Source organism: Saccoglossus kowalevskii, chromosome 3 (genome assembly GCF_978046115.1).
Source record: "Saccoglossus kowalevskii chromosome 3, keSacKowa6.1, whole genome shotgun sequence".
NCBI classification, from domain to species: domain Eukaryota; kingdom Metazoa; phylum Hemichordata; class Enteropneusta; family Harrimaniidae; genus Saccoglossus; species Saccoglossus kowalevskii.
This window is the reverse complement of record NC_140643.1, coordinates 46,022,667-46,049,587: the sequence shown is the minus strand read 5'-3', so window position 1 is coordinate 46,049,587 and position 26,921 is coordinate 46,022,667. Positions and strand designations below refer to the sequence as shown.

Genomic DNA, 26,921 nt, shown 5'->3' with positions numbered 1-26,921 from the left:
TAAAACCTACTGAATGAAAATCAATACATTTACTAAAAGAGTAATTACAACATGAAGAGAGTGCCTGCAAAATTCGAATCATACATAATGATATGCAAATCAGATATTAAAGTCAGGTGTCTATAATAGGATGCAGGAATGTGTATGGCTAGATGTGTATTCGTCGCTCGACCGTGACTAAAGATTGGGATTTCAGAAATGATTACAACATAAATATGATTTTTTTTAAATTAAGTAAATCCGTGACCAATCGCGGCCATCGCATAATGAATGGGAATAATTAAGGTCAAATATCGCATAACGCACTCTCTGCCCCTTTGAGCGTCATCAGTAAAATAAATATCAAAACGCTTCCATTTAATCCTTCTGTAGATGTGTCTCCTAAATAAATTATTGCAAATATTCAGCTTTTATCTCAGACTGTTATACGAACATGAAGTTGATCGTCTACAAATGATGTGCACTAAGGGTTGCCTATGGATGGCCAATCATGGCCATATATTTGTTGCCAAAATAATCAATATTACATGATATATCACAGAATACTCCCTTTACCCAATAGAGTTTGTCATTCTTACAAGCATGGTTTCTACGCCCTCGGCGACGAACCATGATGCAACCAAGGACGCTACACGACATATTCTGATTACTCTTGCAAATAAATTTAAATTAACTGTACCGACCTGACTATGAATGACATCCTCTCTTTCAGTGCTCCTTCCCTAAGCATTGCATATTTTATGTCACAGAATTCACTTTGATTGAACCCTGGAGCTTAATACATTGAAAAAGAATCGATTGGTGAGGATTAGCTTTGTGATTAAATGTTTATATATAAGGTATAACATAATGAATCATTACACGACTTCAACAAAATCTATTCACAAGTGTTATTGTTCAAATATACCAATCAGGCTCAAAATCTAACCAGGATAATTAGAGAGAAATTGCAGTCCCCAGCTGTCTAGGTAAAATGTTTACCAGCATTCTGAACTCTAGACTTGCAGGATTTATTGAGAAAACCAGCATTCTATCCAAATTTCATTTTGGTTTCAAACAAAATTTTCGTACTAAAAACAATTTGTTTATTTTGAAAACTCTCGTTAATAAATACCTATCAACAGCAGTCACGGACAACAAAGATTTATTAGGCAACAATAGAATTGAAAGAGAGGCTGAATTGTTCGAGTTACGGTCATCCAGTTACGAACATCGAGTTAGGGAAACATCGAGTTACTTTTGCTAAACCACGCCCACTTTTGCAAAACCACGCCCACTTTTGCAAAACCACGCTCAAATTGTAACTGAATGTTCATTTTATGATTAACAGAACTTAAACATCGAGTTACAATTTGGGTGTGGTTTCGCAAAAACTAGGCGTGGTCATTTTGTAACTCAATGTTTTCGTAAATTCAGCCTTTTCGAACCAAAAATATCTCACTCTCCATAGTTAATACCAGACAGCAACTATGTTTTGAATGAGTTTATCGCTTTGTCATTTTGTTGTTGTTTTGTTATGTGTGACTTTTTCTTCATCTTCCCGGGGGATAGTGAGCAAATAAATACATTTAATGTTATTCCAGATAAACAAAAACATGTGTCGTCTTGTTGACAAATAATATTTGCTGGCTTAGAGGGTCCGGTTTCATTTCGATGTCAGGTCATATTGGGGGTCAAAGTTTGCTGGCGGTTTTGTTTGCACGCACGCTTTCATCACTAATTTGCTCGCACGCACCTACACCTACACCTACAGTTACAACTCTTTCTTCAATGACTCCGGTTATAGTAGTATTCAAATTGAAAATGTCTGCGATATTTAGTGTCTTAATTTGCTGACGTGCACCGCTATAGTACATATTGAACTGTGTGCGTTAAAAAGCACAGCTATGCAGCAACTTAAACAGTATACTAAAGCCTTTGTTAGCGGGTTTGCTTTTGTTATGCCTGTTAGCGTAGCTTTTTTTGACTATGTTGGGTATATATCAACTGTAAGCGGAGACTCTATGCAGGTTAGTACATTACCATCATGTTTATAAAAATCTTCTTTGGCTGAACTCTGACTCTTCATCTACTGACCTAGTTTCCCCCTGCCAACACATCAACACAACTACAGTATGGAGCATAAAGCTGTGGTCGTTATAAACGTTTTTTTAAATACATGTATACATTTTTAGAAATCAAAATGGAGGTTAGAATTCAGATTGACCAATCCGGAAATAGTATTGTGACATCAACATCATAAGTTCTTGCTAATATTTAACTAATATTTCAACATTTTATCCAATCAGTTAGCTCCTCATTTTGAATATGGTTGATCGCTGTTGTTATGTAATTTGCAGACATGCCTGCCCGTTATGGGTGTATATAGACAGTGTTTAGCTCTTGAGCTGATCACTGTTGAATATTTTAATGAAAGCTAATTTTAGTTATAAATATGTTTACATGTATACAGTATTCAGTCTTAGCTTTGTGTCTTTCACTGTAACGTACGTGTTATATGCTTGGTGCAAAAAAGGTATTCTTCATATTATAAATATTTATAAAATTTATTTATAAAATATTTATAACTTTAATAGCAGTTGAATCAAACCAGCATTGTCAATTAAATTGAAAATATCAATGTGGAGACTATCTATTAAATCTTCTTCCATCAATTTGGTCATTATGTATATAAGTTTAATTCCTGATTCCCGAATTGCTTGACCTGGGGTCAACAAACTAGAAGGTAGAACAGATTTTATATGTTTTAAACTCGCAACATAAAAATTTCCCTAAAATAAAACTGCCATCATCTTCCAACTATCTTGTACAAGTGTCTGATAATTTGCACACTACATGCAAATTATCTTTGGCTATAGTGCAGCGTAATATTTTCATATTTTTTGCGGATATTTTGGAAGTTAAAGAACTATGTCACTGTCATATTTACTCTGTGAAACACACATGTAACATCTCTATTTCTCTACATTTTCTCTGAAAAATCATCTTTTTCAACCGGAAATCCATGTTTCTCAGCTGTCTTAAATAGTTCTTCTAGCTGCCATCGTTTGTACCCAACCACAATCACAATTCCGCTATCTTTCAATATGCCGCTGACTTTTTCTGGGTTGCATGTCTGCCGGTGTTCTTTTGACTTTTTATAGTTTTGTCCTACCATTGCTGTGTAGATTATGCATACGCAAATAGAATTTCATTGTGTTTGATGGTAATTTAGCAATCAGGAATTGTTGAAACCAGTGCCAACAGTCACTCATTACACTTGACCTTTATATACACTTTTTAATGCAAATTGCATTGGTATACTGCTCAAAGGTGGTCACCATGGGCAGGTGGTCACCATGGGCAGGTGGTCACCATGCGCTGGTGGTCACCATGAGCAGGTGGTCACCATGAGCAGGTGGTCACCATGAGCAGGTGGTCACTATGGGCAGGTGGTCACCATGGGCAGGTGGTCTTTATATAAATGTGGTCACTAACACAGGTTTGACTTAAATATCTGTCTCAGCAAGTTCCGTGTCTCATTTGCATACTAGAAAGTCATCAAATGGGCAAACTTTTTGCATCTTTGAAGATTTCAGATCAATCAGATCATCCATACCCATTGAATGTTAAAGCTGGGATGTCAAAAATATCACATGTAAGAGTATCGTACATGGCATAATAGTTTTTATGGAAAATAGATGACATTTTATTAATGTTTAGTGCATAACTAACTATAACTAACTATAACTAACTATAACTAAGTGGCATTGAATAACGTAGTGTATGTTTTTATAGAATGTGAATCAAATAGTGTGCTCAAATCAGATTATTTAATTAATTTTAAACTGTTTCTAAAATTCTGTTTTTCACCTTCAAAATACATGTAGTTGTCTTTACCATTGTAGAATCCAATAATAAACAAGTTCTAAAAGTGATAATATGGTCACCTTTTAAATGTACTTGTAAGCTATAAATATTTGTCTCAGATTATAATAGATATTAGAAAATTTTTTGGTCTTTTAAAATTTGAGTATCTATCATATTGAGTGGCTACTACCAGTATGTTATCAACTTGATAATTTTATCTCATTCTAGCCTGTCCTTAATCCTAAGTCTGACAAGTCTTTAACTCAAGACATCATATATTTAAGTCGATGGTCTCTCAGAAATTCAGAATTACGAAGAGGAGACATTGTATCTCTAGAGTAAGTAATTTTATTTTATTAGAAAGATATTTTTGCATACCAATATCATATAATTTGCATAACAATTTGGGCTAATTTGAGGGTAATATCAACTCCACAAGCCACACTGTTAATTTAAGGGTCATATCGACTCCACAAGCCACACTGTTAATTTAAGGGTCATATAAACTCCACAAGCCATACTGTTAATTTAAGGGTCATATAAACTCCACAAGCCACACTGTTAATTTAAGGGTCATATCAACTCCACAAGCCACACTGTTAATTTAAGGGTCATATCAACTCCACTAGCCATACTGTTAATTTTAGGGTCATATCAACTCCACAAGCCACACTGTTAATTTAAGGGTCATATCAACTCCACAAGCCATACTGTTAATTTAAGGGTCATATCAACTCCACAAGCCACACTGTTAATTTAAGGGTCATATCAACTCCACAAGCCATACTGTTAATTTAAGGGTCATATCAACTCCACAAGCCATACTGTTAATTTAAGGGTCATATCAACTCCACAAGCCACACTGTTAATTTAAGGGTCATATCAACTCCACAAGCCACACTGTTAATTTAAGGGTCATATCAACTCCACAAGCCATACTGTTAATTTAAGGGTCATATCAACTCCACAAGCCACACTGTTAATTTAAGGGTCATATCAACTCCACAAGCCATACTGTTAATTTAAGGGTCATATCAACTCCACAAGCCACACTGTTAATTTAAGGGTCATATCAACTCCACAAGCCATACTGTTAATTTAAGGGTCATATCAACTCCACAAGCCATACTGTTAATTTAAGGGTCATATCAACTCCACAAGCCACACTGTTAATTTAAGGGTCATATCAACTTCACAAGCCATACTGTTAATTTAAGGGTCATATCAACTCCACAAGCCATACTGTTAATTTAAGGGTCATATCAACTCCACAAGCCACACTGTTAATTTAAGGGTCATATCAACTCCACAAGCCATACTGTTAATTTAAGGGTCATATCAACTCCACAAGCCATACTGTTAATTTAAGGGTCATATCGACTCCACAAGCCACACTGTTAATTTAAGGGTCATATCAACTCCACAAGCCACACTGGTAATTTAAGGGTCATATCAACTCCACAAGCCACACTGTTAATTTAAGGGTCATATCAACTCCACAAGCCATACTGTTAATTTAAGGGTCATATCAACTCCACAAGCCACACTGTTAATTTAAGGGTCATATCAACTCCACAAGCCACACTGTTAATTTAAGGGTCATATCAACTCCACAAGCCATACTGTTAATTTAAGGGTCATATCAACTCCACAAGCCACACTGTTAATTTTAGGGTCATATCAACTCCACAAGCCACACTGTTAATTTAAGGGTCATATCAACTCCACAAGCCATACTGTTAATTTAAGGGTCATATCAACTCCACAAGCCACACTGTTAATTTAAGGGTCATATCAACTCCACAAGCCATACTGTTAATTTAAGGGTCATATCAACTCCACAAGCCATACTGTTAATTTAAGGGTCATATCAACTCCACAAGCCACACTGTTAATTTAAGGGTCATATCAACTCCACAAGCCATACTGTTAATTTAAGGGTCATATCAACTCCACAAGCCATACTGTTAATTTAAGGGTCATATCAACTCCACAAGCCATACTGTTAATTTAAGGGTCATATCAACTCCACAAGCCATACTGTTAATTTAAGGGTCATATCAACTCCACAAGCCACACTGTTAATTTAAGGGTCATATCAACTCCACAAGCCACACTGTTAATTTAAGGGTCATATCAACTCCACAAGCCATACTGTTAATTTAAGGGTCATATCAACTCCACAAGCCACACTGTTAATTTAAGGGTCATATCAACTCCACAAGCCACACTGTTAATTTAAGGGTCATATCAACTCCACAAGCCACACTGTTAATTTAAGGGTCATATCAACTCCACAAGCCATACTGTTAATTTAAGGGTCATATCAACTCCACAAGCCACACTGTTAATTTAAGGGTCATATCACCTCCACAAGCCATACTGTTAATTTAAGGGTCATATCAACTCCACAAGCCACACTGTTAATTTAAGGGTCATATCAACTCCACAAGCCACACTGTTAATTTAAGGGTCATATCAACTCCACAAGCCACACTGGTAATTTAAGGGTCATATCAACTCCACAAGCCATACTGTTAATTTAAGGGTCATATCAACTCCACAAGCCACACTGTTAATTTAAGGGTCATATCAACTCCACAAGCCATACTTGTTGATTTTATTGTTCTCAAACTCTATTGTTTGTCCAAAATATAAAAGTTAGATATTGTCTACTTTTACAGGTGATGTTGTTCTAATATTATAATATTAGGAAATGTGGGAAAAATGTTTTTATTATGGATATATTTTGTGTTCAATGTGTAAAAATAAAGTGATTGTTTATATTTCAGTTCACCTAGGGATCCTTGTTTATATTTCAGTTCACCTAGGGATCCTTGTTTATATTTCAGTTCACCTAGGGATCCTTGTTTATATTTCAGTTCACCTAGGGATCCTGGTTCAAGACTTGTGAAAAGGATAATAGCATTGGAAGGAGATACAGTAAAGTAGGTTTCTGGTGAGGGGAGTGGGGGATTCGGGGTGTCGTTATAAATTACTTATGATATTCAATAACTGTGAATCATATATAGTAGTACTTAAACACATGTACTGATATCAGTCAAATGGATTCCATGGCTTAACTAGACATTGGATTAGTGAAAATAATAACTTCAGACCATTATTACGCTATTCAAAGGCTATGAAGACAAAATTGATGGATTTATATTATCGTGGATGCTCATCCACATGTGTGTTTCCTCATTCATTAATATTACTTGTTGTTTATTCAATTTTATTCTTTCATATTCGTAATTAAGTGACATTATTAGACTATATTTTACTGTATCTTTTCGTCTTTACTTTATACAATTCCAAGCTATATTAGCTGAGCTACAACAATTGAAAGTTGTTACATGCCTGAAACTATACCGTAATGCATGTATCTCTATTGTAAAGAAGCACAGATTCGGTTTATACAAGCCAATTAATAATAATCAATAGGCAGCATGGACGCAATAGGAATCAGTTGCAAGGTCGATTTTAAGCTGATGTGGCAATATTGAAAACCAATCACTGTGTTTCCCTCCAATTTTAATCCATAGGTGTGAATCCTGCTCAACCCTATAAAAAGGGAATTCTATCGTGTATTTATCAGTTGCCTTCTTGTTAGTCCCCGTTCGGACGCAGTCCGAAAACGGGGACTTATGTTTTGCCCTGTGTGTGTCCGTCCGTCCGTGCATCCGTGATCACCTGTATCTCGAACATGCATGGACCGATTAAGTTCAAACTTCACTCATACATCACACATTATATGGGACATATGCACATGCATTTTTTTCATGATCCGATTAACGATAGCCGAATAGCGGCCATTTTAAGGCCGAAAATGCATCAAAATCGCACATTTTCACCATTCCGGACCCGGATCTCAGTTATGCATGGACGGATTTTGTTCAAATTTGGTACATACATTAAACATAATAGGACCTTGATGCACGTCATTCTTTTTTTTGGATCGGGTTCGAAATGGCCGACTGGCGGCCATTTTGTTTTAAAGAATTCAGTTCTGGATCCGTATCCGAGACATGCTTGGATTGATCGAGTTCAAACTTCACACACACAAGGTACATCATGTCACAAATATGTATGTGCATTTGTTTCATGATCTCATTAACGATAGCCAAATGGCGGCCGCTTTAAGGCCGAAAATGCATTGAAATCGCACATTTTCACCATTCCGGACCCGGATCTCAGTTATGCATGGACGGATTTCATTCAAATTTGGTACATACATTAAACATAATAGGACCTTGATGCACGTCATTTTTTTTTCGGATCAAGTTCGAAATAGCCGACTGGCGGCCATTTTGTTTTAAAGAATTCAGTTCTGGATCCGTATCCGAGACATGTCTGGATTGATCAAGTTCAAACTTCACACACACATGGTACATCATGTCACAAATAGATATGTGCATTTGTTTCATGATCTGCTTAACAACAGCGGAATGATGGCCATTTTAAGGCCGAAAATGCATCAAAATCACATATTTTCACAATTCCAGAACCGGATCTCAGTCATGCATGGATGGATTTTGTTCAGATTTTGCACAATGTGTTGTACATATGCAGGTGCATTTCGGTCATGATCTGCTTTGAATGTATATGTCACTCAAATATGAACGGAAGGGGGACGTGTCATTGACAATGACTTGTTACATTGTAGTTTCTTTGTTGTAACATTGCCGTATATAGACTATGAGGTCATAGTTTCAGAAAATATATTGATTTAGATGACTTGTGGTCTAGAGGAGGAGGAATGAGTGGAAGGCAAAATGTTTGCAATCAGAAATCATTGTATTATCCACATTCTCACATTACCGTAATACCAAAAACTGCCTCATAAAATTTTAATGAAAATTGATTGAAAAAAGTATAAAATTAAACCTGCTGTCAATAATTTTTAGTTCATTAAAAATGTTATCAAATACAGGACTGAACATGATATTGTTTAACCAATCATATTATGCCCAAATATCATTTAAATATACATGAAAAATGATTTGGTTCAGTTCTGCTGTCATCAAAGATGACTTCATAGAGGTGATAATCCTTGGCAACAATCGTTGCCATTGTTGTGATGTAGCAAAACAGTGTAGTAGCAATAAAAATGGCAATGAGCTAATATCCTACAGAACGCTATGAACTTTGTTCTGAGGAAGACACTCTGAAATGACAGCAGAGCTATTTTGACAATGAGGTCACTTGTTATGAATGCTCTTTTTATACGATACTAATGTATATATTTTTACATGACTTGTATCATTTTACTTATTTACAGTTTGGTTAATGTACAATAAAGCTTGACATCAGCTGCCGAGTTCTTACGATGGCATCCACGACAGTGCCTAATAGAATAAAGCATTGTGTTTGCATATCTCGTTCTGTGGCTAGCCTTCCTAGGTGTCCAAGTTACCTAGTCCTGTGGCTAGTCTTCATAGGTGTCCAAGTTACTTAGTCCTGTGGCTAGTCTTCCTAGGTGTTAAAGTTACCTGGTCCTGTGGCTAGTCGTCCTAGGTGTCAAAGTTGCCTAATCCTGTGGCTAGTCTTCCTAAGTGTCCAAGTTACCTAATCCTGTGGCTAGTCTTCCTAGGTGTCCGAGATACTTAGTCCTGTAGCTAGTCTTCCTAAGTGTCCAAGTTGCCTAATCCTGTGGCTAGTCTTCCTAAGTGTCCAAGTTACCTAATCCTGTGGCTAGTCTTCCTAGGTGTCCGAGTTACTTAGTCCTGTGGCTAGTCTTCCTAAGTGTCCAAGTTGCCTAATACTGTGGCTAGTCTTCCTAGGTGTCCAAGTAACTTAGTTCTGTGGCTAGTCTTCCTAGGTGTCCAAGTTACTTAGTCCTGTGGCTAGTCTTCCTAGGTGTTAAAGTTACCTAGTGCTTTGGCTAGTCTTCCCAGATGTCCAAGTTACCTAGTCCTGTGGCTAGTCTTCCTAGGTGTCCAAGTTACCTAATCCTGTGGCTAGTCTTCCCAGGTGTCCAAGTAACTTAGTCCTGTGGCTAGTCTTCCTCGGTGTCCCAGTAACTTAGTCCTGTGGCTAGTCTTCCTAGGTGTCCAAGTAACTTAGTTCTGTGGCTAGTCTTCCTAGGTGTCCAAGTTACTTAGTCCTGTGGCTAGTCTTCCTAGGTGTCCAAGTTACCTAGTCCTGTGGCTAGTCTTCCTAGGTTTCCAAGTTACCTAATCCTGTGGCTAGTCTTCATAGGTGTCCAAGTTATCTAGTCCTGTGGCTAGTCTTCATAGGTATCCAAGTTACTTAGTCCTGTGGCTAGTCTTCATAGGTGTCCAAGTTACTTAGTCCTGTGGCTAGTGTTCATAGGTGTCCAAGTTATCCAGTCATGTGGCTAGTCTTCCTAGGTGTCCCAGTAACTTAGTCCTGTGGCTAGTCTTCCTAGGTGTCCCAGTAACTTAGTCCTGTGGCTAGTCTTCCTCGGTGTCCCAGTAACTTAGTCCTGTGGCTAGTCTTCATAGGTGTCCAAGTAACTTAGTTCTGTGGCTAGTCTTCCTAAGTGTCCAAGTAACTTAGTCCTGTGGCTAGTCTAACTAGGTGTCCAAGTTACTTAGTCCTATGGCTAGTGTTCCTAGGTGCCCAAGTTACCTAGTCCTGTGGCTAGTCTTCCTAGGTTTCCAAGTTACTTAGTCCTTTGGCTAGTCTTCCTAAGTGTCCAAGTTGCCTAATCCTGTGGCTAGTCTTCCTAAGTGTCCAAGTTACCTAATCCTGTGGCTAGTCTTCATAGGTGTCCAAGTTACTTAGTCCTGTGGCTAGTCTTCATAGGTGTCCAAGTTACTTAGTCCTGTGGCTAGTCTTCATAGGTGTCCAAGTTATCTAGTCCTGTGGCTAGTCTTCATAGTTGTCCAAGTTACCTAATCCTGTGGCTAGTCTTCCTAGGTGTCCAAGTAACTTAGTCCTGTGGCTAGTGTTCATAGGTGTCCAAGTTATCTAGTCCTGTGGCTAGACTTCCTAGGTGTCCAAGTTACTTAGTCCTTTGGCTAGTCTTCCTAAGTGTCCAAGTTGCCTAATCCTGTGGCTAGTCTTCCTAAGTGTCCAAGTTACCTAATCCTGTGGCTAGTCTTCATAGGTGTCCAAGTTACTTAGTCCTGTGGCTAGTCTTCCTAAGTGTCCAAGTTACCTAATCCTATGGCTAGTCTTCATAGGTGTCCAAGTTACCTAATCCTGTGGCTAGTCTTCCTAGATGTCCAAGTAACTTAGTCCTGTGGCTAGTGTTCATAGGTGTCCAAGTTATCTAGTCCTGTGGCTAGACTTCCTAGGTGTCCAAGTAACTTAGTTCTGTGGCTAGTCTTCCTAGATGTCCAAGTTACTTAGTCCTATGGCTAGTGTTCCTAGGTGCCCAAGTTGCCTAGTCCTGTGGCTAGTCTTCCAGGTGTCCAAGTTATCTAGTCGTGTGGTTAGTCTTCCTAGGTGTCCGAGTTACTTAGTCCTGTGGCTAGTCTTCCTAAGTGTCCAAGTTGCCTAATCCTGTGGCTAGTCTTCCTAAGTGTCCGAGTTACCTAATCCTGTGGCTAGTCTTCATAGGTGTCCGAGTTACTTAGTCCTGTGGCTAGTCTTCCTAGGTGTCCAAGTAACTTAGTCCTGTGGCTTGTGTTCATAGGTGTCCAAGTAACTTAGTCCTGTGGCTTGTGTTCATAGGTGTCCAAGTTATCTAGTCGTGTGGCTAGTGTTCATAGGTGTCAAAGTTATCTAGTCCTGTGGCTAGTCTTCATAGGTGTCCAAGTTACCTAATCCTGTGGCTAGTCTTCCTAGGTGTCCAAGTAACTTAGTCCTGTGGCTAGTGTTCATAGGTGTCCAAGTTATCTAGTCCTGTGGCTAGTCTTCCTAGGTGTCCAAGTAACTTAGTTCTGTGGCTAGTCTTCCTAGGTGTCCAAGATAGGTAGTCCTGTGGCTAGTCTTCCTAGGTGTTAAAGTTACCTAGTGCTATGGCTAGTCTTCCCAGATGTCCAAGTTGCCTAGTCCTGTGGCTAGTCTTCCCAGCTGTCCAAGTTACCTAGTCCTGTGGCTAGTCTTCATAGGTGTCCAAGTTATCTAGTCCTGTGGCTAGTCTTCATAGGTGTCCAAGTTACCTAATCCTGTGGCTAGTCTTCCTAGGTGTCCAAGTAACTTAGTCCTGTGGCTTGTGTTCATAGGTGTCCAAGTTATCTAGTCGTGTGGCTAGTGTTCATAGGTGTCAAAGTTATCTAGTCCTGTGGCTAGTCTTCCTAGGTGTCCAAGTTACTTAGTTCTGTGGCTAGTCTTCCTAGGTGTCCAAGTTACTTAGTCCTGTGGCTAGTCTTCCTAGGTGTCCAAGTTACCTAGTCCTGTGGCTAGTCTTCCTAGGTTTCCAAGTAACTTAGTTCTGTGGTTAGTCTTCCTAGGTGTCCAAGTTACTTAGTCCTGTGGCTAGTCTTCATAGGTGTCAAAGTTATCTAGTCCTGTGGCTAGTCTTCCTACGTGTCCAAGTAACTTAGTTTTGTGGCTAGTCTTCCTAGGTGTCCAAGTTACTTAGTCCTGTGGCTAGTGTTCATGGGTGTCAAAGTTATCTAGTCCTGTGGCTAGTCTTCCTACGTGTCCAAGTAACTTAGTTCTGTGGCTAGTCTTCCTAGGTGTCCAAGTTACCTAGTGCTATGGCTAGTCTTCCCAGGTGTCCAAGTTACTTAGTCCTGTGGCTAGTCTTCCTAGGTTTCCAAGTTACCTAGTCCTATGGCTAGTATTCCTAGGTGTCCAAGTAACTTAGTTCTATGGCTAGTCTTCATAGTGTCCAAGTTATCTAGTCCTTGGCTAGTCTTCCTAGGTGTCCAAGTAACTTAGTCCTGTGGCTAGTCTTCCTAGGTGTCCAAGTTACTTAGTCCTGTGGCTAGTCTTCCTAGGTGTCCAAGTTACTTAGTCCTGTGGCTAGTCTTCCTAGGTTTCCAAGTTACTTAGTTCTGTGGCTAGTCTTCATAGGTGTCCAAGTTACCTAATCCTGTGGCTAGTCTTCATAGGTGTCCAAGTTACCTAGTCCTGTGGCTAGTCTTCATAGGTGTCCAAGTTTGCTTCTTTTATGAATGACATATTATGAACACAATGATATTTGTGAAAGCAAAGTTAGTTTAATTTATTTATAATAATGGTATTTTTCAATTCTTATCCTAGTTTGTTTTGTTCTTTATTATTTGTGAATGTCTTTATTGGATTTTTCTTTATTATGTATGTGCCAAATAAAATACTTAATTTTCTCTATTTCTACTTCCTTTGTAGGACTCTGCATTATAAGAATCGATACGTGAAAATACCAGAAGGTCATTGCTGGGTGGAAGGAGATCATCATGCGGTCAGCATGGATAGTAACACATTCGGGCCGGTATGTGAATGATTATTGCTTCTAAAAATTACCATGAATTCTTAAAATTCCATTGAATGACATTCATTGTCATTGTAGATCTGGTATCAGGATGTCCTTATTAGTCCCCGTTCGGACAAAGTCTGAAAACGGGGACTTATAATTCGGTCTCCATATCTCAGAATCCCTTGGACTGATTCCGTTCATTCTTTGCCTGTGCCTAGTACCTTATTTGGGAGATATGCACATTCAGTGGTTTAGCGATTCGATTCAAAATGGCCGACTGGCAGCCATCTTGTTTTTTGAAAATGTATTTGGACATGCTTTGTCAGTTTTCGTTCGAACTTGGTACATAGATTATACATGTTAGGATACATGTCTATGACGATTTATTTCGCAATAGGATCAAAGATGGTCGAGTGGCAGGCATCTTGTTTTGTTTTTTATGCCGTATCTTGGACGTGCTCTGTCAATTTTCATTCAAATTTGGCACATACGTGTACTTTCTACATGTTAGGATGCATGTCCATGGCAATTTGTTTCAAAATCTGGTCAAGGATGGCCGATTGACAGCCAGCTGACTTTTTGGCCTTACTACTATATTTCCACAATTTATGTACCATTTTCCTTCGTATTTGGCACATACATCATACATATCAGTGTGTTTCATAATCAGATCAAAGATGGCTGAATAACGGCTCTTTTTATTTTTGGCCATATTACTACTACATGGAACGCGTGTTTTGATGTAAATAAACAATCTGTTGTATACGCCACTTGGAACTCAAGTTTCAAGGACACGCTCGCGACGACCCCTCTGCTTTAATATGACAAGCACAGAGAACTTTCAAAAATTTAACGGGGACTGTGTCATTTTCAATGACTTGTAATCAATCTGTGATACTCTGGATATGTTTGGTGCCCAATGTGTGCTTTTAGAGAGACCACTGATGACTGCACATTGATTCCTCTATGTAAATTTGCCACTGAATTGCTCTATCTGCAATGGTGCTCCAAATATGATCTTGGATGGATTTTCAAAATTGTTACATATTAATAGTTGTTTTATCCAGTATAAAATATTTTTTGGGATAAAATGGGGCTGAAATAATTTATTTTAAAGCATATTTTTTCAACAAATAATTACTGTGGTTATATGTCAGAAAATTCATTATAATTTGGGACAACCACCAGTACTCATCTCATGACTGCATATGATTTGTTTTACCATTTGTACCCAAACAAAATTTTCACCATGGAAACCAATGGTGAATCACTCAAATTTTTTTATTTTCATTGGTGTTGAACACATTTTTTGTGTGAAAAATAGTGCGGTGAGGAATAACATAATGGCATAAACTAAATCCATATGGTAAATGTCAAAGAAATCTGGTGATAAGTTTTAATAGCAGCAAACTACCTTTTAGTGCAAAACAAAAGTTTACTTCAAATGTAGCTCCATACTCAATTGATGTGCTACTGGTATGTACTGTATTCTAATGTAGCTCCAAACTCAATTGATGTGCTACCGGTATGTACTGTATTCTAATGTAGCTCCATACTCAATTGATGTGCTACTGGTATGTACTGTATTCTAATGTAGCTCCAAACTCAATTGATGTGCTACCGGTATGTACTGTATTCTAATGTAGCTCCATACTCAATTGATGTGCTACCGGTATGTACTGTATTCTAATGTAGCTCCATACTCAATTGATGTGCTACCGGTATGTACTGTATTCTAATGTAGCTCCATACTCAATTGATGTGCTACCGGTATGTACTGTATTCTAATGTAGCTCCATACTCAATTGATGTGTTACCAGTATGTACTGTATTCTAATGTAGCTCCATACTCAATTGATGTGCTACTGGTATGTACTGTATTCTAATGTAGCTCCATACTCAATTGTTGTGCTACCGGTATGTACTGTATTCTAATGTAGCTCCATACTCAATTGATGTGTTACCGGTATGTACTGTATTCTAATGTAGCTCCATACTCAATTGATGTGCTACCGGTATGTACTGTATTCTAATGTAGCTCCATACTCAATTGATGTGCTACCGGTATGTACTGTATTCTAATGTAGCTCCATACTCAATTGATGTGTTACCGGTATGTACTGTATTCTAATGTAGCTCCATACTCAATTGATGTGCTACCGGTATGTACTGTATTCTAATGTAGCTCCATACTCAATTGATGTGTTACCAGTATGTACTGTATTCTAATGTAGCTCCATACTCAATTGATGTGCTACCGGTATGTACTGTATTCTAATGTAGCTCCATACTCAATTGATGTGTTACCGGTATGTACTGTATTCTAATGTAGCTCCATACTCAGTTGATGTGCTACCGGTATGTACTGTATTCTAATGTAGCTCCATACTCAATTGATGTGCTACCGGTATGTACTGTATTCTAATGTAGCTCCATACTCAATTGATGTGCTACCGGTATGTACTGTATTCTAATGTAGCTCCATACTCAATTGATGTGCTACCGGTATGTACTGTATTCTAATGTAGCTCCATACTCAATTGATGTGTTACCGGTATGTACTGTATTCTAATGTAGCTCCATACTCAATTGATGTGCTACCGGTATGTACTGTATTCTAATGTAGCTCCATACTCAATTGATGTGCTACCGGTATGTACTGTATTCTAATGTAGCTCCATACTCAATTGATGTGCTACCGGTATGTACTGTATTCTAATGTAGCTCCATACTCAATTGATGTGCTACTGGTATGTACTGTATTCTAATGTAGCTCTATACTCAATTGTTGTGTTACCGGTATGTACTGTATTCTAATGTAGCTCCATACTCAATTGATGTGCTACCGGTATGTACTGTATTCTAATGTAGCTCCATACTCAATTGATGTGCTACTGGTATGTACTGTATATCATTAATTTATTTTTATTTTTGCAGGTTTCTGTAAGTTTAATTCATGCAAGGGCTTCTCATGTTGTGTGGCCAAAGAAACGATGGCAAAGGCTGGACTCTGCTCTTCCTCATGGCAGGCAACCTCTACGCAATAATAATGACTTTGCTGATCTAAACAACAAATAATCAAGTGTGTGAATAGATTTCTTAGATTATCCAACTGGCATTACCAATCTCCCACCAACACATTTCTTCTCAACAGAAACTTAAAGTGCAAATAGTTCTGTGTCATTAAGATTGACATTGCTCCTATTAAAACCAATATTTCACAATATCTACTGTATCATCAAAGTATCCAATCACATCTACTGTATCATCAAAGTATCCAATCACATCTACTGTATCATCAAAGTATCCAATCACATCTACTGTATCATCAAAGTATCCAATCACATCTACTGTATCATCAAAGTATCCAATCACATCTATTGTATCATCAAAGTATCCAATCACATCTACTGTATCATCAAAGTATCCAATCACATCTACTGTATCATCAAATATCCAATCACATCTACTGTATCATCAAATTATCCAATCACATCTACTGTATCATCAAAGTATCCAATCACATCTACTGTATCATCAAATATCCAATCACATCTACTGTATCATCAAAGTATCCAATCACATCTACTGTATCATCAAAGTATCCAATCACATCTACTGTATCATCAAAGTATCCAATCACATCTACTGTATCATCAAAGTATCCAATCACATCTACTGTATCATCAAATATCCAATCACATCTACTGTATCATCAAAGTATCCAATCACATCTACTGTATCATCAAAGTATCCAATCACATCTACTGTATCATCAAAGTATCCAATCTCATCTACTGTATCATCAAAGTATTCAATCACATCTACTGTATCATCAAAGTATTCAATCACATCTACTGTATCATCAAAGTATCCAATCACATCTACTGTATCATCAAATATCCAATCACATCTACTGTATCATCAAAGTATCCAATCACATCTACTGTATCATCAAAGTATCCAATCACATCTACTGTATCATCAAAGTATCCAATCACATCTACTGTATCATCAAAGTATTCAATCACATCTACTGTGTCATCAAAGTATCCAATCACATCTACTGTATCATCAAAGTATCCAATCACATCTACTGTGTCATCAAAGTATCCAATCTCATCTACTGTATCATTAAAGATACACCTTTTGAGGATATGCTATGGTGTAGAATGAAGAAGAACTTTTTTAACCTTACAAGAGACATTTACTTGTGCTTCACTTATCATCCACCTTCAAACTCAAGTCACTGCAAATCAGACTTTTTTGACATTTTACAGAATGAAATATCCAAATTTTCAAAAAAAAGGCAACATTATTCTACTTGGAGATCTTAACAGTAGAACAGGTACACTACCTGATTATGTTGATAATGATAATAATAGATTTACACCATTACCTAATTCTTACTTAGATGATGACATATCAGAACCAACAATTCGTAATAACAGGGACACATCCATTAATGCACATGGCAAAGCATTATTAGAATTATGTAAAAATTGTAACATCAGAATTCTAAATGGAAGAATGCCCGGAGATTCCAGTGGCAATTTTACATGCTACCATTACAATGGAATAAGCACTGTTGATTATGCCATAACCTCACTAAACATATTTGACAGCATTGAATATTTTAAAGTTCATGATTTTACATGTACATCAGACCACTGCCAGATATCGTGCTTACTACGATTAGATCAGAATGCACTTGATATACCGATAAATAACACAGGTACTTTAAATAATTTACCAAAGAGTTGGGTTTGGGATAGATTGTCAGTCTTCGATTACCAGGATAATCTAGCATCTGAGAAGGTTCTAGCTATTATAAAGTCTTTTATTGATAAAATTTATAGCATTGATAAGAAAAGAATTAATACTGCTGTAGAAGATTTTAATTTAATTATTAATAATGCAGCCAGTCAGATTTTTAAACATAAACAAAAGAGTAATGGTGGAAATGTTAAATGTAAATCAAAGAAAAAATGGTTTGACAAAGAATGTAATATTCTTAAAACAGATCTGCGTAATACTGCACGTATAATCAGCAAATATCCTTTTAATACTAACTTACGAAATGTGTTCTTTGCCAAGAAAAAGAAATACAAAAAGTTAATTAGATCAAAACAAAAAGAAGAACAAAATAAAATTGTTAATAAATTAACTGACATAAAAGAAAATAATCCCCAACAATATTGGAAAACAATCAATGAACTAAAAGGCTCAAGAAATGATCAATCTAATCCAATTTCACCAGGAAAATGGCAAGAATTCTATGAACAATTAAATAATAATGCTACTGATAATAATAATAATACTCTTTTTCAAAAACAGATTATCTCTAACATCTCAGCTATGGAAGTAAAAGAACATTTTTACAATTATAATTTAAATAATGAGATATCTGAAAAAGAAATTAGGCTAGCCATTAAAAAACTAAAGAGTAAAAAATCATCAGAATATGATGGTTATTGCCCAGAATTACTTAAATACAGTTCAGACTTCCTAATTCAGCCACTACGTAAATTATTTAATATAATCCTGGACTCAGGTATTTATCCAGATCTTTGGAACATTAGTATTATCTCTTATATCTTCAAAAAAGGAGACAAAACTGACCCAGAAAATTATAGAGGAATAGCTGTTTCTAGTTGTGTAGGTAAAACCTTTTGTAGTATAATTAACACTAGAATTAGTCAATATACCGAAGATAATAACATTATAAACAATAACCAGGCAGGATTCCGTAAGGGATATCGTACTACAGATCAGATATTTGTATTGAAAACTATTGTCAACAAATACTTGAAATCAAAGGGAAAATTGTACTCGTGTTTCAGAGACTTTCAAAAAGCATTCAATAAAATCTGGAGACAAGGGCTTTTCTATAAATTACTTAATAATGGTATAAATGGTAAAATCTATAATATCATTAAAAATATGTATCTAAATACAAAATCATGCATTCGTTTCAAAAATAAAATTACACCCATATTTGAAACGACCAAGGGTGTTAAGCAGGGTTGTGTCATTAGCCCAATGCTTTTTAATTTGTTTGTTAATGACTTAAATAAATCACTAGAAGATGAATCATTAGATCCGGTTACATTAAATAACTGTAAAATTAGTTCCCTACTCTATGCAGATGATCTAGTATTAATATCTGAAACAAAAAAATGGTCTACAAAATGCACTAAATAGTTTAGAAGTTTATTGTCATAAATGGAAACTTCAGGTAAATCTGACAAAAACAAAAGTTGTTATTTTCAGACGAGGAACACTGAAAAAGACAGAAAAATTCTATTATAATGAACAAAATATTACCTGTATAGATATGTACAACTACCTGGGTATAAATATAAAGTCAAATGGCTGCTACACTGAAGCCAAACAAAATTTAGCAGATAAAGCAGCCAGAGCAATGTAGGATAGGATAGGATAGGATATTTTATTTGGAACGTACACAAAAACAATGCTTGAGTAAAGTCCAACATAAGAAACATACAGTATCACAACTAATCTAAAATAATTTTAAAATCTGAAAAACAAAATTAGCTAAAATACTACAAATATATTTGTCTACACTAGAGAAAACATTAATAAACAATTCTCCATTTGGTAATGTTTGATAGTCAGATGAGTATTTGAACAATGTATATAGGAATTTTTTTCTGTGTTCTGAAAAACTGTCACAATGAAAAAAGTAATGTTTTTCATCACCCACATCCTTAGAGTCACATTTGTTACATACCCTGTCAATTTTATTTACTCCCATGTGACGACCCATTTCAATTGGCAAGAAGTGGGCTGAAATACGAAATTTGGTTAATGCTACTCTGTGTTTTTTGTTTTTTATATCATCCAAGTATTTTTCAAATTTATAATTATTTTTGAATGTTTTATAAGTGTTTAGTTTATTATGACCTGTTTTGTTCAACTGACTTTCCACATTTGTTGAGTAAATTTGGTTTAACCTTTCTTTAAACAGATTGCAAAAATTTGCCTGATTAGTATCCGTGTTTGTCATATTTGTAATTTGTAGAAGTTTTTGGACAAATTTATACCAGGGATCGTATTTAAACCCACTACATTTACTTTCTTTAAATGCAGCTTCAATAATTAAGTTGTTTGTTTTCTTACATGACAATGTAATGTATAATGTATGCATTGAAACAGTTCCTACCACCAGAAACAAATTGTAGAACTTTCATCCATCTTTTTAAAAGGTGTATTCAACCAATATTATTGTACGGGTCTGAAATCTGGGGTCATGAAATTCAAGATTACAACAAATGGGACAAAACAATAACAGAAAAAACACAATTGAATTTTTACAAACAACTACTAGGACTGAACAAATTTGTGGCAAACATTGCATGCAGAGCCGAAGTAGGAGAATTCCCACTCTTAGTAGATATTCAGATCAATTTAATAAAATACTGGACTCGTATCAGTAAATTACCAGACATTAATATCACAAAACAAGCATACCTTGAACAAAAGAAATCCAATTTACAATAGTTCTCATCAATACAAAAAATGATGAACAACATGAAATTTTCACGAGAACAACAGAATGATTGGTTAACAAAACATATACAGCAAATTGGCAAAGTTGTCAAACAAAAATACATAAATTTCTGGAGAAAAAATATAACTGAAAAAACAAAGCTGAGAACTTATGAAAAAATCAAAGACTCTTATAATTTTGAAAAATACTTGGATGTGCTAAATTTGAAACAAAGAATTTCAATGACAAAATTTCTAACTAGTAATCACAATTTAGCAATAGAAAAAGGGAAACATATGCAACCAAAAATACCTACTGAAAATAGAATTTGCAAACAATGTTCACAGAATGAAATAGAAGATGAACTGCACTTTGTTATGAAATGTCCACAATATAAAGTAATACGCCAACAAATCATACAAGACATTATATTTCCACAAGAAACCCAGGATGATCTCCAGAAATTTAATTTCTTGATGACTTCAAAAGATGATGTAATAATAAAAAAGATTGGCAACTATATTCATAATGCATTTCAATCAAGAAATAAAAATGCCATTTGATATGTAACACTTGCTTTATCTTTTTTAACAACTAACTTTCTTTTTGTAGTAGTAGTTATCACAACTAATCTTTATTGCTATTAACTGATAGAAACATTGTTTGTATTTCTAAGGATGCTAACTAACTTAGGGCATGCATACATGTATGTGATTGTTTCTTAAAGATGCCACAGACTTCAAGTGGATTTTTAGCACTTGAACTAAAAAACACTATTTTTAATGTATATTTTTACATTTTCACATGATGATACGCTTTAAATACTGTAATTTGACAATTTCTATAAAAATAACAGTGAAATGCCAGGAGTGAGGAGTGTAAATGTGCGTTTTGATGTTTACTGATAAGTGATTTTTTTATTCAGGTGATAAGTGCATTTAATGAATTGGGTTTGAAATTGAATGCAGCTATCAATCAACTATGTTGTACTATAGTGTTGTAGTTAAGACAGATACCATCATGGAGTAACACTAACAATGTAATCTTTATAATTGCAAACACACAAGGTGTTGCCTTCTGGATATTATCTTGAACTCATTAGTTGAACCACAATCCCCTGCATACTTGTAAACACAACCTCCTGTCATTTTTATTAACACTAAAAGTTCTAAGTTGTTTGGCACCTTGCCTTGTGTTATCTGATGTCATGCAGTGAACAAGTTAATGGGTTCAGTTCATGTGAATGCTTCTTGTAAATACTTAGCTGAAATTACATTATATTTTTATGTGATACCAAATGAGTAAATACAATGGATGTATACATGGCAACATGCAGGCCACTCGCCCACATGTACATGTACTGTATATGACTCTCCAATTAAAATTTCTATTTTCAGTGACAGATTCACTTGTATTTTCCCATGTATTAAAATTATGTTTCTTGCATAGCTTATCACAACCTTCATACAATTATGATTCAAGAATAAATAAATCAGAAAAATCAAAGAATGGTTTTTTTTTATCACATTAAAAATAAATCACTGGCACCAACACTTGTCTGTGTATAACCTCAATTAACACTTCTATTATAATCAAAAGATCATTGGATATCATGGTTCATGATACATTTAGAGATAACAATGGTAGGCTAATTTGTATGGATGTTACAATTCAGGGTATGAATGTAATTCTTTGTAATATCTATGCACCCAATTGTCCAGTTGATTAAGTACCTTTTTTCAATCAAGTTTGCTCTAAGATTGAAGACTTTAACCCTGAGGGCGATAAAGCAGTTATTTTGGGGGGTGATTTTAACATGTGTTTAAACCCACTTTTGGATAGACAAGGAGGAAGTCTGAGATTCAACAAAGATATTTTGAATATTGTGAATGAAAAGCTAGCAGTATTGGATTTGATTGATATATGGAGGGTTAAAAATCCCAATTTAAAACGATATACTTGGCGCCAGAGATCACCAGTCATCCAAAGTCGTCTGGATTATTGGTTTATCTCAGACTTCCTACAGGATAATGTAAGATCGGTTGATATTGTGCCCTCAATTGCCTCAGATCATTCTGCACTTTTTTTATACTTAAGTAATGACTCTATGGATAAACACGGTACATCGTACTGGAAGTTTAATAATAGCTTGTGTCTCGATCAGGACTTTGTCAACCAAATGAATCAGAATATTAACACTTGGGGACAGGGTACCCTAGATGGGGATGCCATTGAGACATGGGAGTTCATGAAATATAAGATTAGGAGATTTACAGTTTCCTATACAAAGAGTAAAGCCCAAAATAAACGAAAGAGATTACTTGAATTGGAGAAATCAATTAAAGATTTGGAATCAAAATTAGATGATGAGAATGATATGGCACTTTATACTGATTTGAAACTACAGTTGGAAAACATTTTAGAAGAAGAAACTCGTGGGTTAATAATCAGGTCCAGGTGTAACTATTATGAGATGGGGGAAAAAGTAATAGGTATTTTTTAGGTTTAGAAAGAAAACACGGTCAACAGTGAGGCGTCTGAATGTTGATGGTAGTGAAATTAGTGACCAATATAAGATAAATAAATGTATTAAAGAATTCTACTCTAAACTTTATGCTGTTAAGCCAACTGATCTCTATAGCAGTAATGCTGACCTGTTTTTGAAAAGTGATAACATTCCCCGTTTAGATGCAGAGGCAAAAAAGAAGTGTGAGGGAGAATTAACAATGTCAGAATGTTATTCAGCACTCCAATCATTGCCTAACAATAAAACACCAGGGAACGATGGTCTTTATGCTGATTTTTATAAGACATTTTGGCCAATAATTGGAAGGTATTTGCTTAATAGTATTAATTATTCATATCATAAAGGTCTATTGAGGGTGTCACAAAGACAGGGTGTCATCACATTAATTGCCAAAAAAGGTAAAGATAAAACATATATTTCAAATTATCGGCCAATATCTTTAATAAATGTAGATGTTAAAATTGCATCCAAAGCTATTGCAAAGCGTATGCTTAATGTCTTGCCTTCCATAATTCATCCAGACCAATGTGCATTTGTAAAAGGCCGCTACATCGGGGACGCTATACGAACAGTTCTTGATCTTATGTGGTACTCTAAACAGAATGATATGTCAGGTGTGTTCTATTGTCTCTAGATTTTCACAAGGCATTTGATTCGGTCGACCATAGGTTTATTATTGAAGCCTTAAAGAGTTTTAACTTTGGTGAATCATTTATAAATTGGGTGAAAATGTTTTATAAAGATGTTACTGCTTGTGTCATGAACCATGGTATCTCAACTGGTTATTTTGAAGTGGGTAGAGGAGTTCGACAAGGAGACCCCCCATCTCCTTATCTATTCATTGTAGTTATTGAATTGCTAGCAATAGCAATTAGAAACAACAAGTCTATTGAAGGTTTTACTATTTTTCAGAAATGTATTAAACTGGCAATGTATGCTGATGACATTACATGTTTTATCAAACCAACATCAATTAAAGTTTTGTTTCAAATAACTAATAATTTTAAATGTTGTTCAGGTTTGAGATTAAACCAAGATAAAACAGAATTATTGTTGCTGGGTTATGGGCACAAGCCAAAGGAAAAACCTGAATTTGTTTTAAACTGGTCTGATGGTATAAAAATACTGGGCATTTATGTAACTTATGATGAAAACAAGTTCTTTGAAGAAAATTTCAAAAATACATTAACAAAACTAAAACAAATATGTAATCTGTGGTCTCAAAGATCACTCTCAATTATTGGTAAGATTCAAATTTTGAAAACATTCGGCGTTTCTTTTTATGGCAACAATGATTCATACACCAAAAATAGTTATCAAAGAGATAAAACAGATTATATTTAAGTTCATTTGGAACGGGAGAGACAAAGTTAAAAGGAATACATTGATCTCCAGTAATGGAAATGGGGGTCTTAATATGATTGAAGTTGACTCTTTCATAAAGGCACAAAAAATAAAATGGGTTAAAAAATTCATCTCTGGTGGTCTTGCTGGATGGCAAACTATTATGAATAGGGCTTTAAAGGGTTTTGGGAGTAATATTATTTTTTTGTGTAACATTGAGATTAAAGAGTTGTTAAACAAGGTCCCACTTTTCTATTATGATATTTTACAAGATTGGTCAAAAATTACCCATATAATTCCTGAAACGGTACATCAAATTGATAGCCAGATACTCTGGAATAATAAATTTTTAAAGATTGCTAACCACTCGGTGTATTTCCGGGGATTGGCAAACAAAAATATTAATAGGATTGGGATTTAATTGACACGAATGGAAACTTTTACAAATGGGGTTTTTGGAATACTAAAGGTATTTCTCAAGTAGAATTTTTCTAAATTCAGGGCATAATAGATGCTATTCCAAGGGAATGGAAAAGTATAATTCATAGAAACAGACATACAAAGGTTGATTATGGTAAAAGGATTTATTGCAAGTTCTCCTATATAGATATTAATTCAATTACAAGTAAACAAATTTATAAATTGTTATGCAGAGATATTGTTGAGACTCCAACCATTGTCAGCAGATTTCAAGAACTGTATGGTGTATCCTCGGAAATGAGTAATGTGATATTTTCACTTCCTTTTCAGACAACTATAGCTTCAGCCATGAGAGCTTTTCAGTTTCAAATTTTACATAGATACCTACCTGTTAATGCAAAATTATTTGAATGGAGCCTTGTAAATTCTCCTCTGTGTTCACTCTGCCAATTGTATAATGAAACAATTGAACATCTTTTAGTTGACTGTCACCATGTTCAAAAATTATGGAATGCATTGCAGGCAGGGTGTAGTATTATTCAACAAATAGAGTGTAATAAAGTAAATATAATTTTAGGTATTTTAAATGATGACAATCTAATTTTGAACCATTTTATTTTACTGTTCAAAAAGTATATTTATAGCTGTAGAAAAAATGCTACAATCCCTTCTGCAATTGCGTTTAAATCACTAGTCCGTGAAAATAGAAAAATAGAGTTGGAAATAGCCCTATATAAAGGAAAGGAACAATATCACTATCGTAAATGGGGCTCTTAAATAATTGGTTGGCTTAATACAAGTAAATTAATCTTGTTTTTGTTTTTGTCTCACCACCGTATACCAGACAGCGTTTGTCATGTACTTTTTTTTTTTTCCCAAAGGGGATTTTGTCATCTGCTATGTATTTTTTTTCTGTATTTCAGAATAAAAAAAAAAAAAAAAAAAAATTGTTAAATATAAAAAAAAAAAAAACACTTCTATTACTATGCCATGTTTTCCCATTAGATGGTATCACTCTAGATTAGATGGTATCACTCTAGATTAGATGTACAATGCAATGACTGTTATATAGTGGCAATTGAATTGCATTATATGGTCCTATGGAATGTAACATTGATGACTGATAATGTATCCAATCTATTATGGCAGATTAAGGTCATTGGGCATTCAATCTATTAAATAAAAGGAAAACAAAAATTACCCTATTTTTTGTTTTGTTTTAAAAGATATACATAATTGTTGACATTTTTTTCACCCAGTACAAAATATATTTTTTGGGACAAAAACTTTTTTGACACTGATGTTAAAGTATTATTTCAAAAAAAAAAAAAATATTCATAAGAATTTCCTGAGAACACCCACCCATTTTTAGTTATAATGAAACATTTTTACCCTAAGAACCAATGGTAAATGATTCAAAAATTACCATTTTCTGGGCATTTGATACATTTCTTGTGTTAAAGTAGTGTGATGACCATAATTGTTTATAGTATAAAATACAGCCATATGGTAAGAATAAAGAAAATCTGCCAATAAGTTACAAGGGCAGCCAACTACCTACATGCTAAGGCCAAGGTGTGGAGTGACAGATGTACTAGTTAATGTATATATCATGTAAGTAACAAAGGTGACAAGCATCTGTGCTGCAAAATGACCTGGTTTAAAAGTTATGACCAAGATCTGGAACTACCCTCATACAAATGATTTCTAAGTGCCTAAAAGTATTATTTTCTTTTTTGGTCATTTCACCAAATCTGTCAGAATATGACTTATTACGTCATAATAGTATCACAAAACAATTTAAAGTTATGATTTCAAAACAACTGGTACTATTTTTGTTATCCCTACCTGTCACTGCCAGGTTTTGTCTTATGATTTCAAAACAACTGGTACTATTTTTGTTATCCCTACCTGTCACTGCCAAATTTGTCTTATGATTTCAAAACAACTGG

General features: G+C 35.3%; 1 protein-coding gene across 1 annotated transcript; it reads left to right on the top strand.

Annotated features, from left to right (window-relative positions):
- Positions 1-1,712: 1,712 nt before the first annotated feature.
- On the top strand, positions 1,713-16,391 carry LOC100376599 (mitochondrial inner membrane protease subunit 2-like). The gene is made up of 5 exons (XM_085497264.1): positions 1,713-2,009; positions 4,078-4,187; positions 6,732-6,797; positions 13,078-13,180; positions 16,103-16,391. Exons 1-5 carry the CDS (start codon positions 1,887-1,889, stop codon positions 16,241-16,243), a joined length of 543 nt encoding a protein of 180 aa, XP_085353390.1. The 5' UTR covers positions 1,713-1,886; the 3' UTR covers positions 16,244-16,391.
- The last annotated feature ends 10,530 nt before the right edge of the window (positions 16,392-26,921 follow it).